General features: G+C 39.0%; 2 protein-coding genes across 4 annotated transcripts in view; both read right to left on the reverse strand.

Moving 5' to 3' along the window:
- Positions 1–21,717, reverse strand: part of LOC105497766 (amphiphysin) — a 255,206-nt gene that overhangs the window by 24,148 nt on the left and 209,341 nt on the right. For 2 of the 3 annotated variants that reach the window (XM_011769102.2, XM_071095057.1), the window contains exons 15-17: positions 18,825–18,857; positions 14,273–14,329; positions 9,739–9,864 (exon numbers count right to left, since the gene is read on the reverse strand). In XM_011769102.2, the coding sequence (XP_011767404.2) occupies positions 9,739–9,864; positions 14,273–14,329; positions 18,825–18,857 (216 nt within the window). The remainder of the gene's footprint in view (positions 1–9,738; positions 9,865–14,272; positions 14,330–18,824; positions 18,858–21,717) is intronic. The other variant, XM_011769103.2, reaches the window with a different exon arrangement.
- LOC139362844 (uncharacterized) lies at positions 18,864–21,715 on the reverse strand. Its single transcript, XM_071095058.1, has one exon. The coding sequence runs from the start codon at positions 21,406–21,408 to the stop codon at positions 19,681–19,683; it is 1,728 nt and encodes a 575-aa protein (XP_070951159.1). The 5' UTR covers positions 21,409–21,715; the 3' UTR covers positions 18,864–19,680.

The following is a 21,717-nucleotide window of genomic DNA, read 5'->3' on the forward strand; positions in this document are numbered from 1 at the left end:
CACATAAATCAAGAAATGTGATTCACCGTACAGACAGAATTTAAAACAAAAACCAATGATCACCTCAATAGATGCAAAATTTTTTTTAAACATATCTGACATCCCTTCATCATAAAAACTCCCAACAAAGCAGGCATCATAGAAACATACCTTAAAATAATAAGAACCATCTATGACAAACTCACAGCCAACATTGTATTGAATGGGAAAAAGTTGAAAGCATTCCTCCTATGAACTAGAACAAGACAAGGATGTCTACTCTCCCCACTCCTATTCAAAAAAGTACTGGAAATCCTAGCCAGAGCAATCAGGCAGGAGAAAGAAATAAAAGGCATCCAAATTGGAAAAGAGGAAGTCAAATTATCTCTGTTCACCAACAACATTATCTTACACTCAGAAACAAGGACTGAAACAGTTTGTCTAACTCTAAACTCTGTATTTTCTCACACCATCCCATAACCAAGAAGACCACACACCTCTCAAGTCAGGGAGTTCCACAGAAATTCTGAGACCTCCTAAATAATTTTTGGTTCCCAAGTAATGTCTGACAAAGAATGTGAGTGTATTCTTATAAACATTCACTTAAGTTGTTGGAATGCTACTCTTTAAAGTGAGATGCATAGATTATAAATTTTTTCTTTATTCATGCACACATACTACCCGGGCACCAAAGCAAACATATCACAAAATCCCTCTTAATCAATAGTGAATTATGCAATAAAAAGATATCAAGAAGAGGTTGGTTTGATAGAATTTCTCTACATTACTTTTGCCTACATTATTGTTCTACATTATTTTGTCCTGTAGATTTCATTTCGTCCTGTAGATTTCATAGTTAAGATATGTACAGGCTGGAAAAGTGGAAAAGATGACCAATTGATCCATTGCACTACAGAACTACAACTGAGAACATTTAGAAGTTGGACATTTTGCCTTTCGTTTATAAGTATGTTCACAAGTTAGAGATTAATCTGATCCTATGGCTGGAAGGACCACAGGGCCTAATGTTCTCATTTTACAAGGGAGGAACTATTATAAAGTAGAAGCAGCACTAGAGATAGACTGGAGACTGGGTTTTAGTTTTGACTCTTCCACTAATTCACTATGGAGCTGGAGGAAGTCCCTTTGGGCCTGGCTGTGTAAACTCATGGGGAAAAGTAACAAAGGAAGACAAATACAGTGGGAATCCTGGCTGCAGGGCACCATTGCCTTTTCTTGACTATCTCTAATTCTAGATCCAACTTGAGCTCTTGACTTGTCTGAAGATCCTTGGCATTTTAATGAAAATACAGCATTTTCTTCAGAATCCATTTTAAAGAAAAGCCCAAGAGGTAGGTAGAGTCTCCAGATCATCATTATGGCCCCAAATAGAAGATGACTGAACTATGGCACGGGCTGGTGACTGGTAAATCTCTTTGCGTGAACTATATTTAAAACAATCTGGGTCATAATTTTCCTTTGGTGTGACTGCAGGGGCAAGCTCTCTCATGGTACCCCGTGTCCCCAGTAGTGTTCCTTTCAAAGCTGGCACTTGGTATCGCAAATTTCATTTGACATATTTATGTGCTTCCTTTCTAATAAAGGAATTTAGTGGTGTCCCCCTCACAACGTTCAGCTCAATCATCTTTTTCAGTCTGCTCTCCAGGTATTGCCTGCAGTCCCATCATGAACCCTCAGCAGCTGGGTCCCAGAGCAACTCAACTGCAGGCAGCACTGTTGCCATGGCAATGTCTGTTAGAACTAGCTCCATCACTTTCTTTAAAAATTAAAGTCTTCTACAGAGATCTCAAAGTTAACACATTTTGGTTAATTTGGCCTTTAAGTTTGTGTCAGAATATCCAATAATAATACAGATCAGTATTTAAAGTTTTAATTAGTGATTTATCTGCAACATGTAGGGGACAAGTGGATAGGAAAAGGGGACTTATCTTTTAATGCAAATGTAAATACCATGGATTGTTCTCTCTCAGAGACGAGGAAATGAGCACACACTAGTTTTTGGAGCAGTCACCATGGACAGCTTCAACAGGGATTGCAAATAGTTTGTTAAAGAGGTTGCTTAAGGAAGACACTTTCATGGTACAATAAGCATTTTCCCATGGCTGGCTATGTCGTCTTTGAATGGTATGTAAAGTGCCTGCTGTTACCGCTCAAACTGCCTTCTCCTAAGCAGGCCCAGGCTCAGGTTGGCAGAAGGCAGAAGGAAGGCTGCCAGACACATCCGGAGACTAGACTGATAAACAGTGATCTGCAAATCACCTGAATGTCATTACACTTTGTTGGCAAAACTCCCAAACCTGACCCTGTAAAGCACGTCATATATCTCACTGTGCAACCTGGGACCCAACCCAGATGGCAGTGTGGGGCCTGAAGCTTGAGGAGGGGTAGGCAGCTCAAAGTCACACTTGGAAGGCCTGACTGCCAACCTTTGAGTTCACAGCCTTTGAACTGGCCATGGCATTAGTAAGTAAAAGCCACTCCGCAATGATATGTCATCCCAAAGGCCTAGCAAACAGAGGCTGGAAAAAAGCCATAAACACAGGGTGCTCTTGTTACTACAAGGAATTGTTACTACAATGAATTTTTAAAGTAACACATTTTGATTTTGGGGAGCAGGAAGAGGTTATCGTGTACAACGCTCTTAAAGGAGGATGAGAAAACTGGCATGGAGGGTAAAATTATTTCCCCAAGGCCACCTCACTGGTTGGCCATGGAGTCAGTTCCCCCATATTCCTAATTCAGGGTCTTTCAAATACATCCCCTCTGAAATTGCTTTGCAGCCAAAGTGGAGAATTAGAACATACATTACCTCTGAGAAGCTCAAGGTTGAGGCTACACAGAGTTTCTGTTTCAGTTCAACTCCTCAACCACAAACCAGGAACATGTATCAAGTCTAAGCATTCGTTGTAGGAAGTCTTTGTGTCAGCTTGGACCCTAAGTTGTGAACCTAATGGCTTTAGTTAGACGTGATATGAAATGTGTTGATAATATATTTTTATAAAACCCGCTCTTTTTAAAAGCACCTGGAGTAGTCAGGAGATGGACAGCCATGGATTAAAAGAGCAGGTTTTGAATCACAGGTCACTACTTTGTAGGTGTGCGATCTTGGTTAAGCAAATAATCTCTCTGTGTCCGTTTTCTTAATCTGTAAAATGGGGATCCTGATGCCTAAATAATCCTATTTCATGGGACTGCTGTGAGAGAATGCATGACAATGCTAGTGCTCCCTAGTATCTCTTATCACAGTATGGCCTTCTTTACTATCACCTTACTCTCTTCGATCATACTCCTTCACTTCAGGACACACACAGTAGTCCTTAAAGGCAGTATCTGAGCTGCTTGGGCACTGATGCTGGAACAAAAGGCAACTGGCCAGAGAAAAGGAAGGGATCTCTGATCTCAAATCAAGCACTTTTTCCTGATCATATTTAGGGTTCCAGCTCATGTCTCTGGAGGGCTAGCAGGAGGGATTCATGCAACGGCTTTTCACTCCTGGAGATGAGGGATGGACAGAATAGGAACAGGCAAGAAGCGGACGAGAACTCAGCACACATGGTCTGGGGGGTTGGTTCCACATTATCCATGGACTAAACAAATCCCAGCACTGCCACCGGTAGGCGAAGAGGGGTGAGCCAGTAGGTAGAACATATCTGTAAGGCTCTTGTAGGTCTAAATTCTGATTTCTGGAGTGGGATTGGGCTTCATATTGGGGTGGGGCTTTATTATCTCAACAGAGTTGTCTTTTTAACCTCTGAATGGGTCTGGTCTTACATAGGCTACCCAATTGTGTTGATGACCAGGAATCGTTTCAATGAGGGATTATGAACTGGGTCCAATACATATTCAGAAGAGAGAATAAGAGTTTCTTATCCTGAAGCTAATGATAACAAGTCACATTAAATATATCAAGCTAAAGCTCTAGAGTTAGTATGTGACAGAAAGTATACACCAAGGCAGACACAAAATCATCTTATACTCATGTGTTGTCTGGTTCCATTTATATCAGCTCTCTAGTTAGATAAATTCATAGCAGATTGGCAGGTACCAAGGGCCTGGGGAGGAAGATGGGAGTCACTGCTTAATGGCTATGGGGCTGTGATTTGAAGTGATGAAAATGTTTTGGAACGAGATAGAGGTGATGATTGTACAACACTGTGAATGTACTAAGTGCCACTTAATTGCTCACTTGAAAATGGTTAATTTTATTTTATGTGAATTTCACCTCAGAAGAAAAGTACATGCCAAAAGTAATACTTAAAAGCCACTGGGCATCTATCACCTAAAAATGGCTCCTCAATAGTGGAAGAACAACCTGAATCCTGAGTTCATGTTCACATAGATTTATAACCACACTCTGAATAAACAATGACATTTCAAAAGTCTCACTTGGGCCTGTCTGCAATAGGGCTTTGGAAATCACACTCCAGAAGGCAGGGAAAATGGTGTGTGTATGCTGCTACTAGCAGTTGGTAGGTGGTTAATGAATACTTAATATCAGCCACATCTCAAAACATCAGAGATGGCCACCTACCAATCCAGATCAACCTGCTCTGTGAGTTTGGGGGAACTGATCACCGTGTTGTTACTTTCACTTTATTCTTGGCTAACTTTATCTCTTCCCTATGACTTCCTGCAAAGACAGAGAGAAAGATCTAAGTTCAGTTACTTGTATCGGATTTGGATGTATCATATTTATAGATCATCTGCCCTTCTTTTTCCTTCTACAACCACATTGAAAGAGGATGCAGCTGAGAGGGCACTGCCAGTTCTCTGAATACTCACATCTCCTTGGCAATGAAGATAGAAAAAATCCCTATTCATTCACTGAGTATGAAGGTGCCTAGAAAACAGAAAGTCTTCTTAGAAAGGACAAAGAATTTTGATGTGACACAGCTTGTTTGGAAACCACATGGAAATTTGTGTTGATGGAGATCTAGCAGGGACTGGATCCTTTGCCATTTCTGACACGAGGCAACACTGGAAGAGGGGGCTGTTATCCTTTGCCTCTGCTGCTTTCTCCTCCCCAGAGTACATATTTCCCCTGCTTCTGCTTATTTCCTTCTCAACAACTTTTCATGAGGATGGTAACAATAATGATATCACCAAACTGTCATTAATAACTTCTGCATGACAGATGCTGAAACTGACAATATGTATTATTTCTAAGCCCTCATAGAAAACTTTTAAGGTGATTATTATTAACTCCATTTTATATTTGAGGTAAGTGGGGCTTAGGTGTCACAGAGCTGTGGGGCAGAATGAAAAAACTGACATTGCTTTTGATCATCGTAACTGGCTTGCTTTTCCTAAATATAAAAAAGCCAAAATGTCTGAATGAAAAAAAAAGACAAGGAAAACGACCATATAAATATTAGTACTTTAAGAAATCAAACTGCAGCCCCTTTAAGGACCCCAAGACTACAGTGTCAACCAATTAACAACTCAATGACTTAGAATTTGATGGGCATGTATTATATACTCTGCTGTGTGCTTGGTATCGTGAACAAGAGAGAAACAGACACTTGTTTAGCTTGAGGGGCCCTGAAAATGTAACTATTTGCTAATGGGAATACAGTCAAACTCAGAAAACAACCAATTCTGTGATTTTTTTTCTACGAAATGTAAATAGGAACATCCATCTCCAAGGTTCTCATAAAAAAAGAAAAATATATACATACGTATGTTTGTTGACATCTTAAAGCATGCTTCAGTATGAGCACTTGGAGTTGGAAGATCATTCTATATTTATAAGGGCAGGCAATAATTCAAGCTCCCTGGCTTCCTCTGATCTTCAATGTCTTCCTCTGACTTACTGGGAGATGACATCTAGAGGCACAGGGGAAACGCTAGCTCTCATGTTTACCCTGCAAAAGGAGAAAACCCAAATGCTGTTTCCCACGAACATGAGTGTCACTGAAGGACACCTCAACCTCCGTGTAACGTGCATCTCAACCACCAGTCTGTGGAAACTAGGAGGCAGGAGCCATATCTATTTATCGCATCCCTGTATTCTCCAGATCCAGAACAGAGCCTGACACCTACAGAGGACTCAAATATATCTGTCAACTGAGTAAAAGAGGAAGTGAACACATGCACTCTATTCAGACAGAAATATTCCTAGCAAGATGAAGCTGATAGACTATAGTCTGGCAATTCTGATATGTATATATTTGTTGGTTTAAATTGGTCTTGACCAGTTAAGTGGTAAAGTTTTTAAAAAACAAAACACAGCAAAAACCAAAGTTGTCCCCAGAATAATGGGTCAATAATGTTTCATAATCCAGGATTCCCCAACAATTTTAAAAACGTCTTTACCAGTCTTTCTTACATTTATATGTTTTAAAAACTATGCTAACTCTAAATTTAATTACATGGCATTATTTTGAAAAAATAATAGGCAAAAAACACCAACAGTGGTATAATTCACATAATTTAAGCAAAATACAGGCACTGACAGAAATTTAGAGAAAATTAGAAGGGGCCTCTCTAGAAATAAATGGAACAAATGTGGGTAAAAATTTAACCATAATTAACTGTAACCAAATAATTCATTATGAATTGACTCTGTGCTCATCTTTACCTGCTTTTCAACCTAATTCTCTAAAATACATTGAAACGAATTGAAATCGTATTGAACTTTTTTTTTTTTTTTTTGAGACAGAGTCTCAGTCTGTCACCCTGGTTGGAGTGCAATGGTTAAGATCTCAGCTCACTGCAACCTCTGCCGCCCGGGTTCAAGCGATTCTCCTGCCTCAGCCTCCCAAGTAGCTGGGATTACAGGCACCCGCCATCATGCCAGGCTAATTTTTGTATTTTTGTAGAGATGGGGTTTCACCATGTTGGCCAGGCTGGTCTTGAACTCCTGACCTCACGTGATTTGCCCACCTCACCCTCCCAAAGTGCTAGGATTACAGGCGTGAACCACCGCACCCGGCCCCAAATCATTTTTTTCTAACAAATATTTTCATTATTTACATAACATAGAAACATCTGGAAAAGGAAAGACAACAGTGTTGTTTTTTTAAATGCATCCTGTAGACATACTAGTAAAATTTGATATTATTGGAAAAAACCATCAACAATACTAGCTATATGAGAAATAAAACAACAAACTAAAATGTAATAATTAAACTTTTCTTAAAAGCCCTTTGGAAAACACTGTTAAAATTTCCCATGTTTGAAATTATACTTGCCTCTTAAAAAAAAAAAAAAAAAAAAAAAAAACAGAACAATCACAAACTTCATCTCAGATGAAATGAATTTTGTCAAAACCTGAACTAATAATTATGGTGACATTTCAGCAGCGAAAGGGATTACCTCAAAAGGTCATGTCAACTCAATGCTGACTAATGACAACCACAACCAGCCTATTAATTAATGCTAGGGACACAATGGGGATTTTTGTTTTTACAATTAATATCACATATCTAGCAACCTAATAGACACTTCTCCAGAGAAATATAACCCTAATATTATGTTAGATTATTACGACCAGAAGGAACAAGCTATAAATCTACTTTAGGAAACAAAAATACATTTTATCTGATTCTGTTTTCCTAAGGAAAAGGGAGAATGACGGGAAGAATTGATTTCATCCAAGTATGTCCATGTTAAAAACATGGAAGGCAGCCACTACTGATGAGCATTAGGCAAACTGAATTGCTGTAAACTGTCTCCTCTTAGTTAACATTGTTACTGTTATTTTTCAGTCCATATGGAGAAGTGAACTTGAATTTTTTCTCTGTGGAAAGCGTGGATCACACTGCGAGCTCTGCACCTGCGATTCTTGCATCACCTGTGGATCTCAGGAGGTGCCTAAATCCTTCATAAGACTGTAAATTGCCTTATATTTTATAAGGAATCACAATTTTTGATTCTTTACAGTTCACCTATCAGCTTTAGGAGAAAAGGTATTTTCAGAATGAAGCATTCTTCCAAAGAGCTGCTTACCCAACATGAGGGAAGCCGGTTTGAGTGACGGTTGGTGCCTGTGCCACAGGGTGTTGAATATTTTTCATATTACCCTTAGTTTAAACAATTATCAAACATATGCATATATATTAGCTATTACATAGTAGGTACTTAATAATTTGTGGCCACTAATATTGTCCACTGGAAAACCATAAACCTGGATTCTGAAAAAAACAAAAGCCTTCTTAGATTGGTTTGTTGAAATGAGGATGGGGGTGTGGGAGGTATATGGACATGGCATTCTTAGAAGGGATCGTGGAGAATCAACGTTCAGCCTGTATTGAACACAGTAGCTCGTCTATTCCACATTTCCAATCTATCGCACAACATCCAATGCTGCCCGTGCTCAAACACATGGGCATGATGGCATTAAGCCTTACACTGAATAGTCTTGGGCATAAAATCAATGAACTAGTTTTAAAACATTGGTGAAGGTGAAGTTGGTTCTGCTGTTCAAAATAGGGATTTGATGAGAGCTTTTCAGAATTGAAACGATTTCCCTCAAAACCTAAATCAATATCTTTTTAACTCCCTGGCATCATCCACATTCCTTTAAAAATCAATTATCTTCTTAATTATAACAGTAGTGAAAAATTAAATTCTATTTTTCCCTTCCTTTGTTATTTAAATAATCTTAAAGCTAAGGTGAGTAGACAGATCACCATTGGACACCAAATGAAAAAGCACTGTCTGCATGGACTTGCTGAAATCTCCAGCGAATCTGGGAGCGGCCCTGGACACAGCACTCCCTGGTCTAAAGTCCCTGCAAGCAACGCCTCTAGGAGAGATTCAGTCCCACTTTAAGTAGTTCCATTACTATCTTGAACTATTATTTATTTTTCTACTTGATTAATAAACTGTTGATGTGACAGATGACCTACCATTTTCCCTGTAAAATGACTTAAGGCACCAACGACATGAAGTAAGCCTTATTTCTCTAGGTATCTAATCTAGGGAATGTTATTTTTGGTAATAGAGAAATTGGTTTTCCTATTTGTACAGTCTATGAAGGCTGTAGTAAATGGTACCCTGATTGAAATTGTTGGAAGACATTTTTCTTCATTTCATAAATAAATGACTTTTCACTCACCATGGGTATTTTGTACTCTACACTTTCATGGGTATTACAATGTCCAATTCTACTTGGTACATATCAGAGCTCAGCCCAGTTTGCAATGTGGTGTTCTTTATGGCTGCACGGATTAGGGTAAGAGCAGGTTTCCAGGCAGACAAATGGATCTCCATCCCAGCACAGAAACACAACATCCTCAAGGTCCATATTATTATAAGAGTCATCAGCAGACTTAATTGTGAGCAAATGGTGAATCCTTATAGATTCATGGAGTTGTGATAGGGGATTTCAGCACCTCATTGGACCTTAACCAACCTACAAAATGAACATTGTAAGTAATCAATATGTACACACAATGAACAAAGTTATTATTCTGTTTGTCACATCCCTAATAAAGGTACGTCTCCAGCTGTCACAGATAGAACAAAGCATTAACAGTTCTGATTACTTGCAAGTTCTACAACCCTTCTACTGTGCTAAACCTGTGGCTGTGCACAGTTTTCTTTAGATCATAAGATCAGTCATTAAAAAATGAAAGAGAACAGGAATGAAGGCTATTTGAACCTGGGAGCTACAACAGATATGGAGCATGTTTGGCCCAAGTGAGGCAAAGATGAGAGTGATGCATGGGGTCATGAGATGAGCATGGCTGTGGCAGCGAGGCAGATCGAGGGTGAGAGGGAGGTAGCGCTCACCACTGCCTCCTCCACTGGCTCCTCAGCCCGAGTGTCCATTCCAAGGTCCAGCCCAACGGCAGGTGTGACAGCAGCCAGGGGCTCCTCTGCTTTTGGCTCTGTGGGTGGAGCCTGTTCAGATTCAGCCTTGGAGTGTTTGTTTTGAGGGTTAGAGGAAAAAGATTCAACAGGTAAATAGATAACATTACAGAATACTGGACAATTAAGATTTTCTTTGTCATCCCACAGGCAACTAGCTTCATGAAATCCGTGCTGGAGAAAAGCCCCCTGTTTGACATCATAGGCTTTTAGAGAACGGAAAAGACTAGAAATAAAATCTTATTAAACTTCTGCTTTACCATCATCAAGACTGTCATTTCCCTTGAAGTCAGGCAAGACTTACCAAGTTTTACCTACCCATTTTACTTACTTGCAACATTTTGAATACCTACTTACCTATGATAGCTATAAAAGGTTCTGCTATTTTCCAGAGACAGAGAGAGAGAGAGAGAGAGAGAATTCTAGGAGGACCCACAATTATTTGCCAGTGGGAAGGAGTAAGGAAGAAATCGCAGGGCACACAGTTCCAGGGCCTTTCAGTTTTATGAATATGCATTGCACCAAAAAAATCAAAGAGTCATTCTAATAGTCAGACTAAAATGCATTCATTTGACTCAACAGGTCACCACGATGCTAGTGTTCCACTTCCAAGGCTGGGAGGAACAGAACCAGCTACCTGGCTATTCGCTACCACAATCATAGATACTTTACTGCCTTGTTGTAAATTCCTGTTCAGTTCCTTGTTCCCTTTCTCCCTCCGACAAAATCCTTAGTAATGCATTTACTTCACATAATAGTTGTTTAAAGAACCACAGGGCAGTATTCTCCATGTGGTTCAATTACACCCCCTGAATTGTGTAGGCGGGGTGAGGTCTTTTTGTCCCAACACAACACATAAACATCATCCTGATTTCAATTACATATATGCTAAATCAGGCTTCTGGCATCTCTTAGATCAAGGCCTTTTTAGTTTTAAAATTAGCGATATCAACTAACAACAAGCCATTAAAAGCACCACAGCCAGTGCATGTCACTACAACTACTGAAAATATTCCTTCTTTTTCCATTCTTATTAATATAAATACACATATTTATCTAGCATGATTCTTTCACTAAATGGATGGCCATTAGAGGGCTCATACGATCCTTTTCTATCATCAGAACACTTAAACTGTAAAAAAAAAAGCTGAAAAGTGATTTCCCAGTGGAGTAAGAAGTCTCTAATTAATGCTGTGATTGGAGAAATCAGCAACTTCTATCCAACTCACCATAAGCAATCAAAACCCACCTCTATTTGTCCTGTACATTTATCTGAGTCAGTGCACATGGCAAGTTCCCCAGAGAAGTGATGGAAAAGTTATGCTGAGGTAATACAAAATGAATATGAATAGCCTAGTGTTGGACAAACACACAAACTATTTGTCTTATGTCTCCCACCAAATCATTCCATTTTTATGCATGCCAGGATCACACGACCATTCTTTTCAAAGGGCATAATAAATTCAAAGGACTGGTAGACAGGTGTATAGACATTTGATTTTTTATGGGCTTTTTTAAGCTTTAAGAGGTGGCCTGACATAATTTTTAGGAAAGAATGAGATAAAATTCACACGAATATGCTCTCAGGAGTCCTTTATGGAAAAATACTTCACTTTTATTGTTCGAAAAGAATTATCTTCATAATGGAACAAGTTTTCATAACAGCAAACAGATACTGTAAGCGCTCAGGGAATGATCTTACCATTTAGGAAGTCAAGGTGATTTGCTATGACAGCCTGGTATCAAATGACCTTCACAATGAAGGATAAAAGGGCAATTTGAGAAAACACCAAGAAATCCACAAGTAGATGCTGTTCACTGCAAGCTGAGTCTATGCTACGGAAGAAGTTAGATTGAAGCCAGATGAGAAGCCAAGAGATGTTTTAAAACATGAGTCAAAGAAATATATCATCATATATTTTACAAAATGCAAAGATATCTCCAAATGCAAAAAATATTTGCATCAGAGTCTAGGTTTCTTAGAAGTCTCAAGAAATTCTGACATTTTTTATAAGGCAAGAATAAATAGCTAGGGTGATTCTATAAATGAGTCTAATTGCATTTGCTTGTTGAAATTTGACAGTGTGACTGTGGTCTAGTATCAGGAGAACATAGGATTGCTTATGTCCCCACAAGTCACAAGATGTTTCACATACGACAATAACACATGAAATTTCACAATAAGGCATTACAACTTAACCTAAATTCCAGGAGGATAGTATAACTCACTAAATGATGAGTAACAATGAAGCCTGGTTGTATATAAAATCAGCTACCTAAATTTAGAAATAGAAGCCACCTTTCTTTTCCAAGATAATGCAAAATTATAAGTGTTTTGTCAAGAAAGAGGGAAAAACTAAGATAAAATGTGAGCAACCTCTTGTGGAGAGATTCAATATAGTCCTATGGGAATTGTGCCCTACCTTCACCATTTTTTTCTATAAGATGTCTCCCTCGAGAGACATTGCAAATAGGCTGATCCCCTGCCACACCTATTTTGGAGTGCTGAGAATGATTTCCTATTGTTTGTTTCAGTAGCAGTCATTACACATTCAGAGAAGAGGTGCATCCTTTACAGATATTGGTGGCAGTAGATACCACAATGGTTGAACTCTGAGGACCATAAACGAATTCTTCCTTTAGAATAAAATAAGGAGTATAGCCTTGCAGCACCTTTTCTGGTATCCTTTGTGATAAGATGAAAGGCGGGTCAACACAGAGGAAAAGGAGATGGGTTGGGAGAGCAGGGGCAGAAGTCTAGTCACATCCAATGTGGCCTTGTATCCAGTTTCTCCAATCCTGAGAGAGCTAATTTAGTGAGAACTGCAGAGGGCTTTAGAGGCAGCTCTGAGCTCTGAGCAAGAGTTGCTGATTCAAAAGGGTTTAAACCTGTACTCAAAAGATGTCCTGTGGGGCTGTATGATGCAGACTGGGAGATGTACCGCTGATTATCAACTTCATCTCCTACTTCGCTCAGAATAGTCAATGAGCCAAACACTGGGAAGTTTTCTTGCTCCTGGGAAGATCGTGTACAATCAGGACTCACTGGGAGACATCGGTTCACTGTGATTTCCTAGATCAGAGGGCAGGGCCAATGTTAGCAGCATTTGCAATACTGAACATGACAAAGCTAAGTTCCCCATGGAAAGAAGGGGCAAGATGTCTGCTTCAGAGAATACATACAAAGAGAAGAGAAAGACAAGCATGGAAGCTCCTAGGACCAGCCAGGGATGATATGGAAAGGCTCACCAAAACTTAAAAACCACTGAATTCTAGACCTGAATGTTTTGCATCAGTGTAGTAGGTGTGAGTTTAATTATAACCAATTGCCTTTCCTTTTATACTGGTATTTCTCCATTTCTCATAAACCATTCACGGTTGATAATTAAAAATTCCATTCTCCATCTCCATCACCCAGCTGGAGAATCACCAATGAACATGAAGAATGAGTTTCACTGGCTCCATGACTAACACAAGTATAATTTGTATTTGAAACATTTAAATATTTATTTGCAGGCCAGAGAGACTCTGTCTTTCAGCTGGTTGTCCAAAAGGCAAAAGCGTGACAATCTATTGACAAGGTATGAGAGACACACCTGCCTTTGAAAATATATCAAACCAGCCTTGAAGACAAACCCTCCAGAACAGAATTCCTTACTTACAAATAAAATAGTTTTAAAAAATTCATTGTATTTAATCTTAATTCCAAGTATCCAATATGAAAGGCAGAAGCTGGGATAAGTATGCACTACTCCCATGAGAAAACCACAGTGCTACAAATAACCCTCATGACCTAGTCCTCAAAGAGCCCAAATCCTCTGAAGTGTAGCAATGACATGCTCAAAAGCGACATCTCTTAAGGTCTCTTCATTCATCTTTACTAGTAAGCTTTAAGCTGTTGCTAAAAACGTTTTCCATCGTAACTGCAACACTGATCTTTTAAGAATCTCCTCTAACACCAGGAGTAACTATTTCTATTTCTTACTCATCCCCTAACTAAGCTTTTGTCTCTCCTCTCATTTGGTATCAAATTAGAAATCACAACTCTACTATGCATTACTGCTTTCTACCTCTCACAGAGTGGAGGGATGAGATGAGAAATGGGGTAGTTTCAGGTTCAAGAAACAAACAAGGATTTCTTTTGAAACATGGATTCTTGAGGCAATTTCACTTTAAATACTGGAGCTTAAGTTATATTCATATGGAAATATACATATCCTTAATGGATTCACTGTGTTCTGCTGGGGTTCATAATTAGGAGACTGGTTTATGCTGGAATGACTGTGCCTGTGTGAATAGAAATAACTAAATGCAAAGTCACACTGAGGTTTTACAGACACGTTCTCTCCTGTCTTCTAGAAAAGCACAGGATCCAGAAACCACATTCTGGATATTAAAACTCTAGATGCAGGGATAACTAACAACCTCCCGAGAGCACAAACCCAAATCAACTTACCAAGTTGCAGATCATACTCTGGTCTGTCTGCATTGCGAATAATGAAGTATCCTGGGGCTGACAATCAAGGATAAAAATAGAAGATGTTTTGAAAAGATATTTAAATTAGCTACCATCAATTCTCTCTCTCTCTCTCTCTCTATATATATATATACACACACACACACACACACATATATATAGACTCTAATTTTTTTTTTCTTTTTTTTTCTTTTTTTTTTGGAGAAAGGGTCTCCTCTGTCCTCCAGGCTGGAGTATAGTGGTATGATCATGCTCACTGCATTTTCCACCTCCCTGGGCTCAGGTGATCCACCTCAACCTCCTGAGTAGCTAGAAGTACAGGTGCACATCACCACGCCTGGCTAATTTTTGTTTTTTTTTTTTTTTTTTGTATAGACAGGGTTTCATCATGTTGCCCAAGCTGGTCTTGAATTTCTCAGCTCAAGCAATCTGCCAGCTTGGCCTCCCAGAGTACTAGGATTAGAGATGGCAGCCACCATGCCTGGCCTCAATAAATATTATTTTAAACATGTTAAAGTCCCCTTTTATTTTAAATCATTAAGTCAAAACATGCAAAAGTAAGTTTTAATATAAGTCTCTGCTAGCAGAATACTACGAGAGTCATTAAACAGAGGCCACTGGCTTCAGCGGCATCTTTAGTCCACAGCTTCTCTTCTGGCTGTTGATACCAAATCAGAAGTTAGTGGTTGAAGTTCCAAAATTCAAACTTTTTAAATGTTGTGAATTCAATCTCACTATATTACTTCAGTGTTCTTTCTAATGGGTTATGTATGAGCCACATGTTAAAATTTCATAAAATATGTTCATTGACCTAAACAAATCAAGCTGGAGGAAATCTAAAGGAAAATTAACCTCTAAAGGAACCTTCATCTCTCATTACATTGGTAGCCAGGCTTGCACCCTCCAAACAGGAGACCCAATTGCCTTTCCTGGGAAATCTGCTAGCTCAAGGGAAAAAACAAAATGCCTGAAGAAATGACATCCAGGGGACGCCTAACAGAAAAGATGAGTCAGTGACTTTTGGATGAAGATGGTGTTTTGAACACATGCAGTTACCTCTGTTACCTCCTGAATCCAAACTAAACAACAATAAAGGGATTTTTTTAAAGGCATAAACCTGTAAGAACGAAAAGAATGAGAAGAAAGACAGAAACAACAAAATGTTGCAATTGGAAAGCAGATGAAAGAGTAGTAACTTGGTGGATCAGAGAAATCTGTATCCTAAGGTGATGTTAGAAATGCTGAAAATCAGTCTGATTTGTTCCTTAGAACTCCCAGTGATGAAGAATTAGAAGCATAAAGAGCCACAGGAAACAGGAGTGAGGGCGGTGGTAACAACAGAAAAATATAATAGACTTTGTAAATGTAATAGACTTTGTAAAAGTCTATTACAAACTTGTCAGACCTCAAGATATTCTTACCTACTAAGAACACCAAGCAACATCCTTGCCTACCCTAGCAGAAGACTTGAGATTAATTATACAGAGGCTGAAACAGGGTCCCTGGACTGGGGAACACACAGGCACATCAGGAAGGTAGAAGCACTGAGTATTTACATAATAAATACTGAGACCATGCACCCCTCTCTCACTACTCTGCTCCCGTTTTTTCCCCAATCACCTCCATTACACTAGTAGTCAGACCTGAACTTTGCAGACAGGAGACAAAATAAATCTTCCTTGGGAAATCTGGCCAGCCCAAACGAAAAAAAAAAAAAAAAATGCCTAAAGAATCTGACCTCAGTGGCTCGCCAACAGAAAAGATGAGCCAGAAAGTCCTGCAACAATGCCCGCAGTCAATGAACTCTATCTACCTGTACAACTTTCCAGTCAGCTTTTCAGATTCCCACTTTTAAATATGAGTATTCAGTCAAGATCACCAAACATTTGATAAGTCTCAAATACAAAAGAGAGAAATGGAATAGAAAGCAAGTGGAAGAAACAAAGACTTTGCAAAAAAAAAAATCAAAACTGATTATTAATATTTTAGAGATATAAAGGAAGAGAATCATTCATGACACAAGAAGAAGATGCTGTTGGAAAATAAATATGCAGTAAATAAAAAGAGTCATTGGAAATTGAAAAAATTATAGGGGTGAAAAACCTGTTAGAATAATTGGCAAACAGAGAAAGTAGAGAAAGACAACAGAGAAAAGGAAACAGCAAAGAAAAAATAATAGAATACTAGTCAGGAAGTTAACATATGAAAAAGAGAAGTGTTATGGAATGAGAGAACAAAGGAAAAAAAAGATAAAGCCATGATTATTTTTTTACAGTTCTCCCAAATCAAAACCCATAAATTTTGAGATTAAAAAGGCTTATACAGTGGATGAAAAGAGACTCAGACCATAGCCCATCATTGAAACATTTCAGAAACACTGAAGTAAAAAGAAGATGCTACAAAGTTCCACAGAGAAAGAGTGAAAAGGAAGATGAAAGAGGTAGGAGGAGGGAGAGAGAGAGAAAGAATGAGGAGTGGGAAGAAGGTTTCTTACAAAATATCAAGACTCAAAATTACAATTTCTTGAAGGCAACACTAGGTGGTAGGATTGAGTGGAGTGATGGCTTTAAAATTCTAAGGGAAAATGATTTACAGCTTCAAATATAATACCCAAACTAGCAGTCCGTTATATTAATATATACGTAGGACATGTTCAGATGGGTAAGGTCACAAATATTCACCTTCCGTGTACACTTTTTTCAGAAAGCTACTGGAGGTTGTGCTCCACCCAAGTGAATGATTAAACCACAAATGAGGAAACTTGCATCAGAAAACAGTGGAAGGACAGGAGAGAGAGGTGAAGGTAGCTCCCATGATCAACAGGATGGAAGAGCCAGAGAACAGCTCTGCAGCAAGTCACAGGCATAGGGTACCAGGTTCAGACCAGAGCAGCCCAGGAGGACAGATAGGCAATTTCTTCAAGAAGATGAAACTGATCGAATGTCTAATGTTTTCAGCAGAATAGGAGATTTATATAACTACAGAGTATGGGGTTGAATATGCGATAAGTACCTAGAAAACTAAGTGGATCAACCAACAGGCAAATAAATAAGACCCACAATTATAACCACAAAGGAAAACAAAAAAATTGGCATGAAACAAAATGTGAACTTCATGACTTGGCTACTAATAGCATTTTCATCACTGTTCCATTACCACAGATTGCCTGGATGGCTCTGATGGAACTCTATCAGAGGAAGGGCAGGAAGCAGAAGAGGGGGCGAATTGGGTGGGTAGGAGGTGGAAAATACTTTAAGTCTTCGCCTTCCAGAGGGATGAGTCAATAGATAATACTTTAGAAATCAAAAAGCAGCATAATAAGAAACCCATGCACACATATAGGGCGGAAACAGAATTTGTTGAAGGAAGTGAAACTATTCACCTCTAAGAAAAGGAAATGAAGGGAGTGTATGATGGTCTGAAGTTTTAAAATAAAAGCCCTTATAAAAGTTGTTACTTTTAAAATTATGTGCATTCATAACTCTGATAGAAATACAAACCTGAAAAGAATGAGAAATTTATGACAATGCCTATGATAACCTTTCAAAAGAATTATCTGAAGATGGAAGAGATGCATTAACATCTCTCTTTGTGTTTGTGTGTATCTGTATTTGGATGTAGGAATATCAGTGAGTTTTTATCTTTTTATAGGTAACATGGAAAAATAATGAAACCTTTAAATAGCGAATTCTATTTATGAATATATTGTGAATATGTATTTAGAGAATTCTAAGTGCTAAATTATTAGAAACTGTTCACGTCTGACATTCTGAGACAAAGCAGGCATCACAGACGAGCCTGTTTGAGGTCTCCGTTGAAGAGGTTGTCAGAACTGATCCAGGAGCCTGAGAGCCATGTGGCCAGCCTTTTACATATGTTACACCTGCCTACCTGTTGGGACATACACATACACTGTCCTAATGGGACAATTCATCTTGTGGTTTCTCTTTCACAGACTCCCAAGGAAAATACTGCCTTATTGGACACAACCAGCATATGGTTTCTGAGCTTCCAACAGATCCTTCCTGGAGAACTGCTGAAGAGGCAAGGCTCTGTGCAGTGGGGTTCCTATAGGAATCTCTAGAAGGAAGCTCCTAAAACCCTCTCACATTTTCTAAAGATCCATCTCATTAGTTCAAAACAATCCTAGCTCTTCTTTAGAACAGCTGAATCCAGTGGATCTCTCAGATCAGAACAACTTCTCATTTCTAGTAGAGGAATCGGTAGAAGGTAGAAGCCCATGGTATAGCTAATCATATTAATAAAAGCTAACCTAAAGTCAGGGAGAACTTAGTGTGTGCTAGCCTGCTGGGCTAAACACTCTGTTGCATATCTCATTTAATCTTCACAATAATCATACATTGTTGCTACTATTCTGTTTCCATTACTCAGTTTGTAAGTAGTGGGGTCCAATTTTGTGCTGACATTCTTAATCATTATGCTGTATTAGTGGCACAGAGAACCAAACCACATTGAAAAAAATGTGCATCATGCTCAGCAGATGGATCTTGTAACAAAATAGATTCCTTACCTGTGTGAATCCATTAAATGAACCACCAGAAGCCTAAACAGAAACGAAAATCAGATTGTGTTATTTTTTTCATTATCATTTTTGTAGGACCAGTAAATATCCATTAGACAAGTTGGAAAGTAAAGACTATCACAAGTTTTAAAATCATACAAAAGGTTGCTGTGCATGAAATAACTTAGGAAATGCAAAAGGCCACACTGCATGATTTTAAATAGGCTGACAAAAAAAGAAAGGTTAATTTTACAATGATTGCTGCTGCATTACTGCTTGGTGCCGACCCAAACCCACTTTCTCTATGAGAAGATGATTCCGGAAAAAGGCCATTAGGAGTTAAGTTGCTTGTTTTCAGGCCATTGATAGAATCTGGAAGAAGCTTTTCCAGTGTTTCTACAATGCATCATTTTGATGAACAGCAATTATGATATTTTACAGTTTCAGTGGGCCTGGGTTGAAACATTTCATGTGTTCTTATTGGAGCAGAACCATTTTAGGAACAGTAAATTAGTCTGTGCTGCTCTTGGTTTAGCACATTTTTAGTTCTTGAATAGTAAAAGTGAAAGTAGAGAGAATCAACTCAGAAAATGAAATGGTAACATAGATTCTCATTAATTCCCAACACAATCATTCTGCTTTGTGTGTGTATGTGCCTATGTTGTTGGGTTTTTTGTTGTTGTTGATGCTGCTGCCTTTTTTTTTTTTTTTTTTTTTTTTTGGTCAACCTATTTGTGTTCGGTTTGCACAGATTTCAAGAAGTACATGACAATCTGTTAGAGAGATTAGGCCTCCTAGAAGATAGTGATGGATAATGAAGTAGGTGAGAGACATGAGGAAAAACAGAACCTACAGAAGTTTTTGGCTAGTCTATGCTACAGACCAGGGTAAGTACCTCATCTTTGTCAGCCTCTATTTCTTGGTACAACAATCCATATCTCTGGTTAGCAATTTCATCTTCAGATAAATCTGAGTAGTTGATGTCCTGGTCTCGGGAACTAGCAGAACTCTCAGTGCTAGCATTCCGGGAGGTCCCCAAAATCAATGGTCTTGCTATCTCCTGGCTTTGTTCCCAGCAGCTAGCAATGGCTTGTTTCCTACATACACCTGCTAGTAAGTCCACCTCCAGTTCTTCCTTGTGCTCAACTACATCTAAATGTGTCCAGCTATTATCTAAGCCTTCTGTATCTCTGATAGGCCCATGGTTAATAGAATCCAGACAATTGGCAAATCCACTTGCTTGGCCATCTGGTATACCAGAGAATCCTGTTATATCCAAATTATTCAATGCTGAATCCAAGCTTGGCTGCCAGATTTGACCTGGATCTGTTCCCCAAGAGTCTATCTCTGCAATTCTTGGCAAGTTAACAGTATGACTACAGTTCTCAGTTACTGTTCTTTCAGACCCTTCTATTAGTGAACTTTCTGCCTTACATGAACATAAATCTCTTCTGTTTGCATCCCTTCCCAGAGAATAATTAAGGTCAGTCCTAGACTGAGCTTCTACTTCAAGTTTTATTGATAAAACAGCCTGATTTTTATCACTGTCACCTACAAGAGCATTTAACACAGTCTCACACTGAGTTTCTTCAGCATCTGTACTGTCTTGTGCTGGGTAATATATCATATCATGGTTGGGAGTGTCTATTGCATTTTTCTTTATGTCTTCTCTAGTGAAATCCCATCCCTCAGGGCTGCCATCTTTAATCTTAGATACAGAGTAGGTCTGGAGAGATGGATTCAAGATATCTGGGTGATTGGCAGGTTTGGCTCCAAAGCCGCCTATCATCTCACAATTTTTGATTACCTTTTGAATTCCATCATGTAGACCTTGGTCTCTGTCACTAAGTTCTTTTGCCATATCTCCTCTTTCCATGTCCTTTTCTAATAGGTCAGTTTTCTCAAAATAATTTTCATTGGTGTTTATACTTTCCTTATACCCTGCTCTTACATCTTTTCTAGTTTCCACTTCATTAATTTTTAAGGTCTTATGTGCTTCCTTTCCTATGGTATTAAGATCTACCACTCTGTTTCCTGTCCTTTCACATGCTTTCTCTTCAAATTCCTCTGTACCTTCTAGTGTCTTGATATCAATAGCTCCAGTGTCTACCTTTTGACATGTCTCCACACCTGCCCACAGAGAATCTTCTATCTTCTGTTTCTCTTCCTCTTCATCTGACTTCTTCACATCTTCATGACTTTCTTTGAACAGGCCAGCTGTGTCCATGGCTGGCATGTCTGAGTCAAGTGGGTCATACGGCTGCTCCATCTCCACACAAGGAGCAAAGGTAACTCCAGCCTCAGGCGCAGGCTTTGGGGGCAGTTGTTCATTTCCACCTGGAAGGGCTGGCCCCGGGGCATGCTCACCCTGTTCAGCTACAGTGGGCCAGTCAGCAGACGAAAGCAGCCTGGTGGATAATCTTATGTCTTGCTCTGCTTCGGAGAGACATGCAGAGTCTTCTCCAAACCCGCCTGAGGTAATTTCCTGGCTGACCCTGTCTGTACTAGCGTCAGGGCCCCAAGTAAATGCACCTATATCATTTTGAGATCTTTGAATTTCTTCGGCCAACCCACTGTCTGGAGTTTCCTCCATGATCAGGTTACACAAGGAAAGACTTTCTGAAGAGTCAGTCTTTAAAGTATGCAGAAGAGCAAAGGAAAAAACAAAAACAAAAACAAAAACAAAAGATGAAACAGATCATGGCAAGATTTGATGAGAAACACAAAGCTCTTCAGGCAGGTAGCACCAGTAAAACCAAATTGGAAAGTGATTACATTCATTGGCTTAAGGTTTAAATCTATGACTAGCAATGACATGGGGAAACAGTTCACTCTAGAAAATATGCTATGTATGTAATGCATATCAAATACCAAAAAAATCCAGAATGTTCTGGATATTTAC

Source organism: Macaca nemestrina, chromosome 4 (genome assembly GCF_043159975.1).
Source record: "Macaca nemestrina isolate mMacNem1 chromosome 4, mMacNem.hap1, whole genome shotgun sequence".
Classification (NCBI taxonomy): Eukaryota; Metazoa; Chordata; class Mammalia; order Primates; family Cercopithecidae; genus Macaca; species Macaca nemestrina.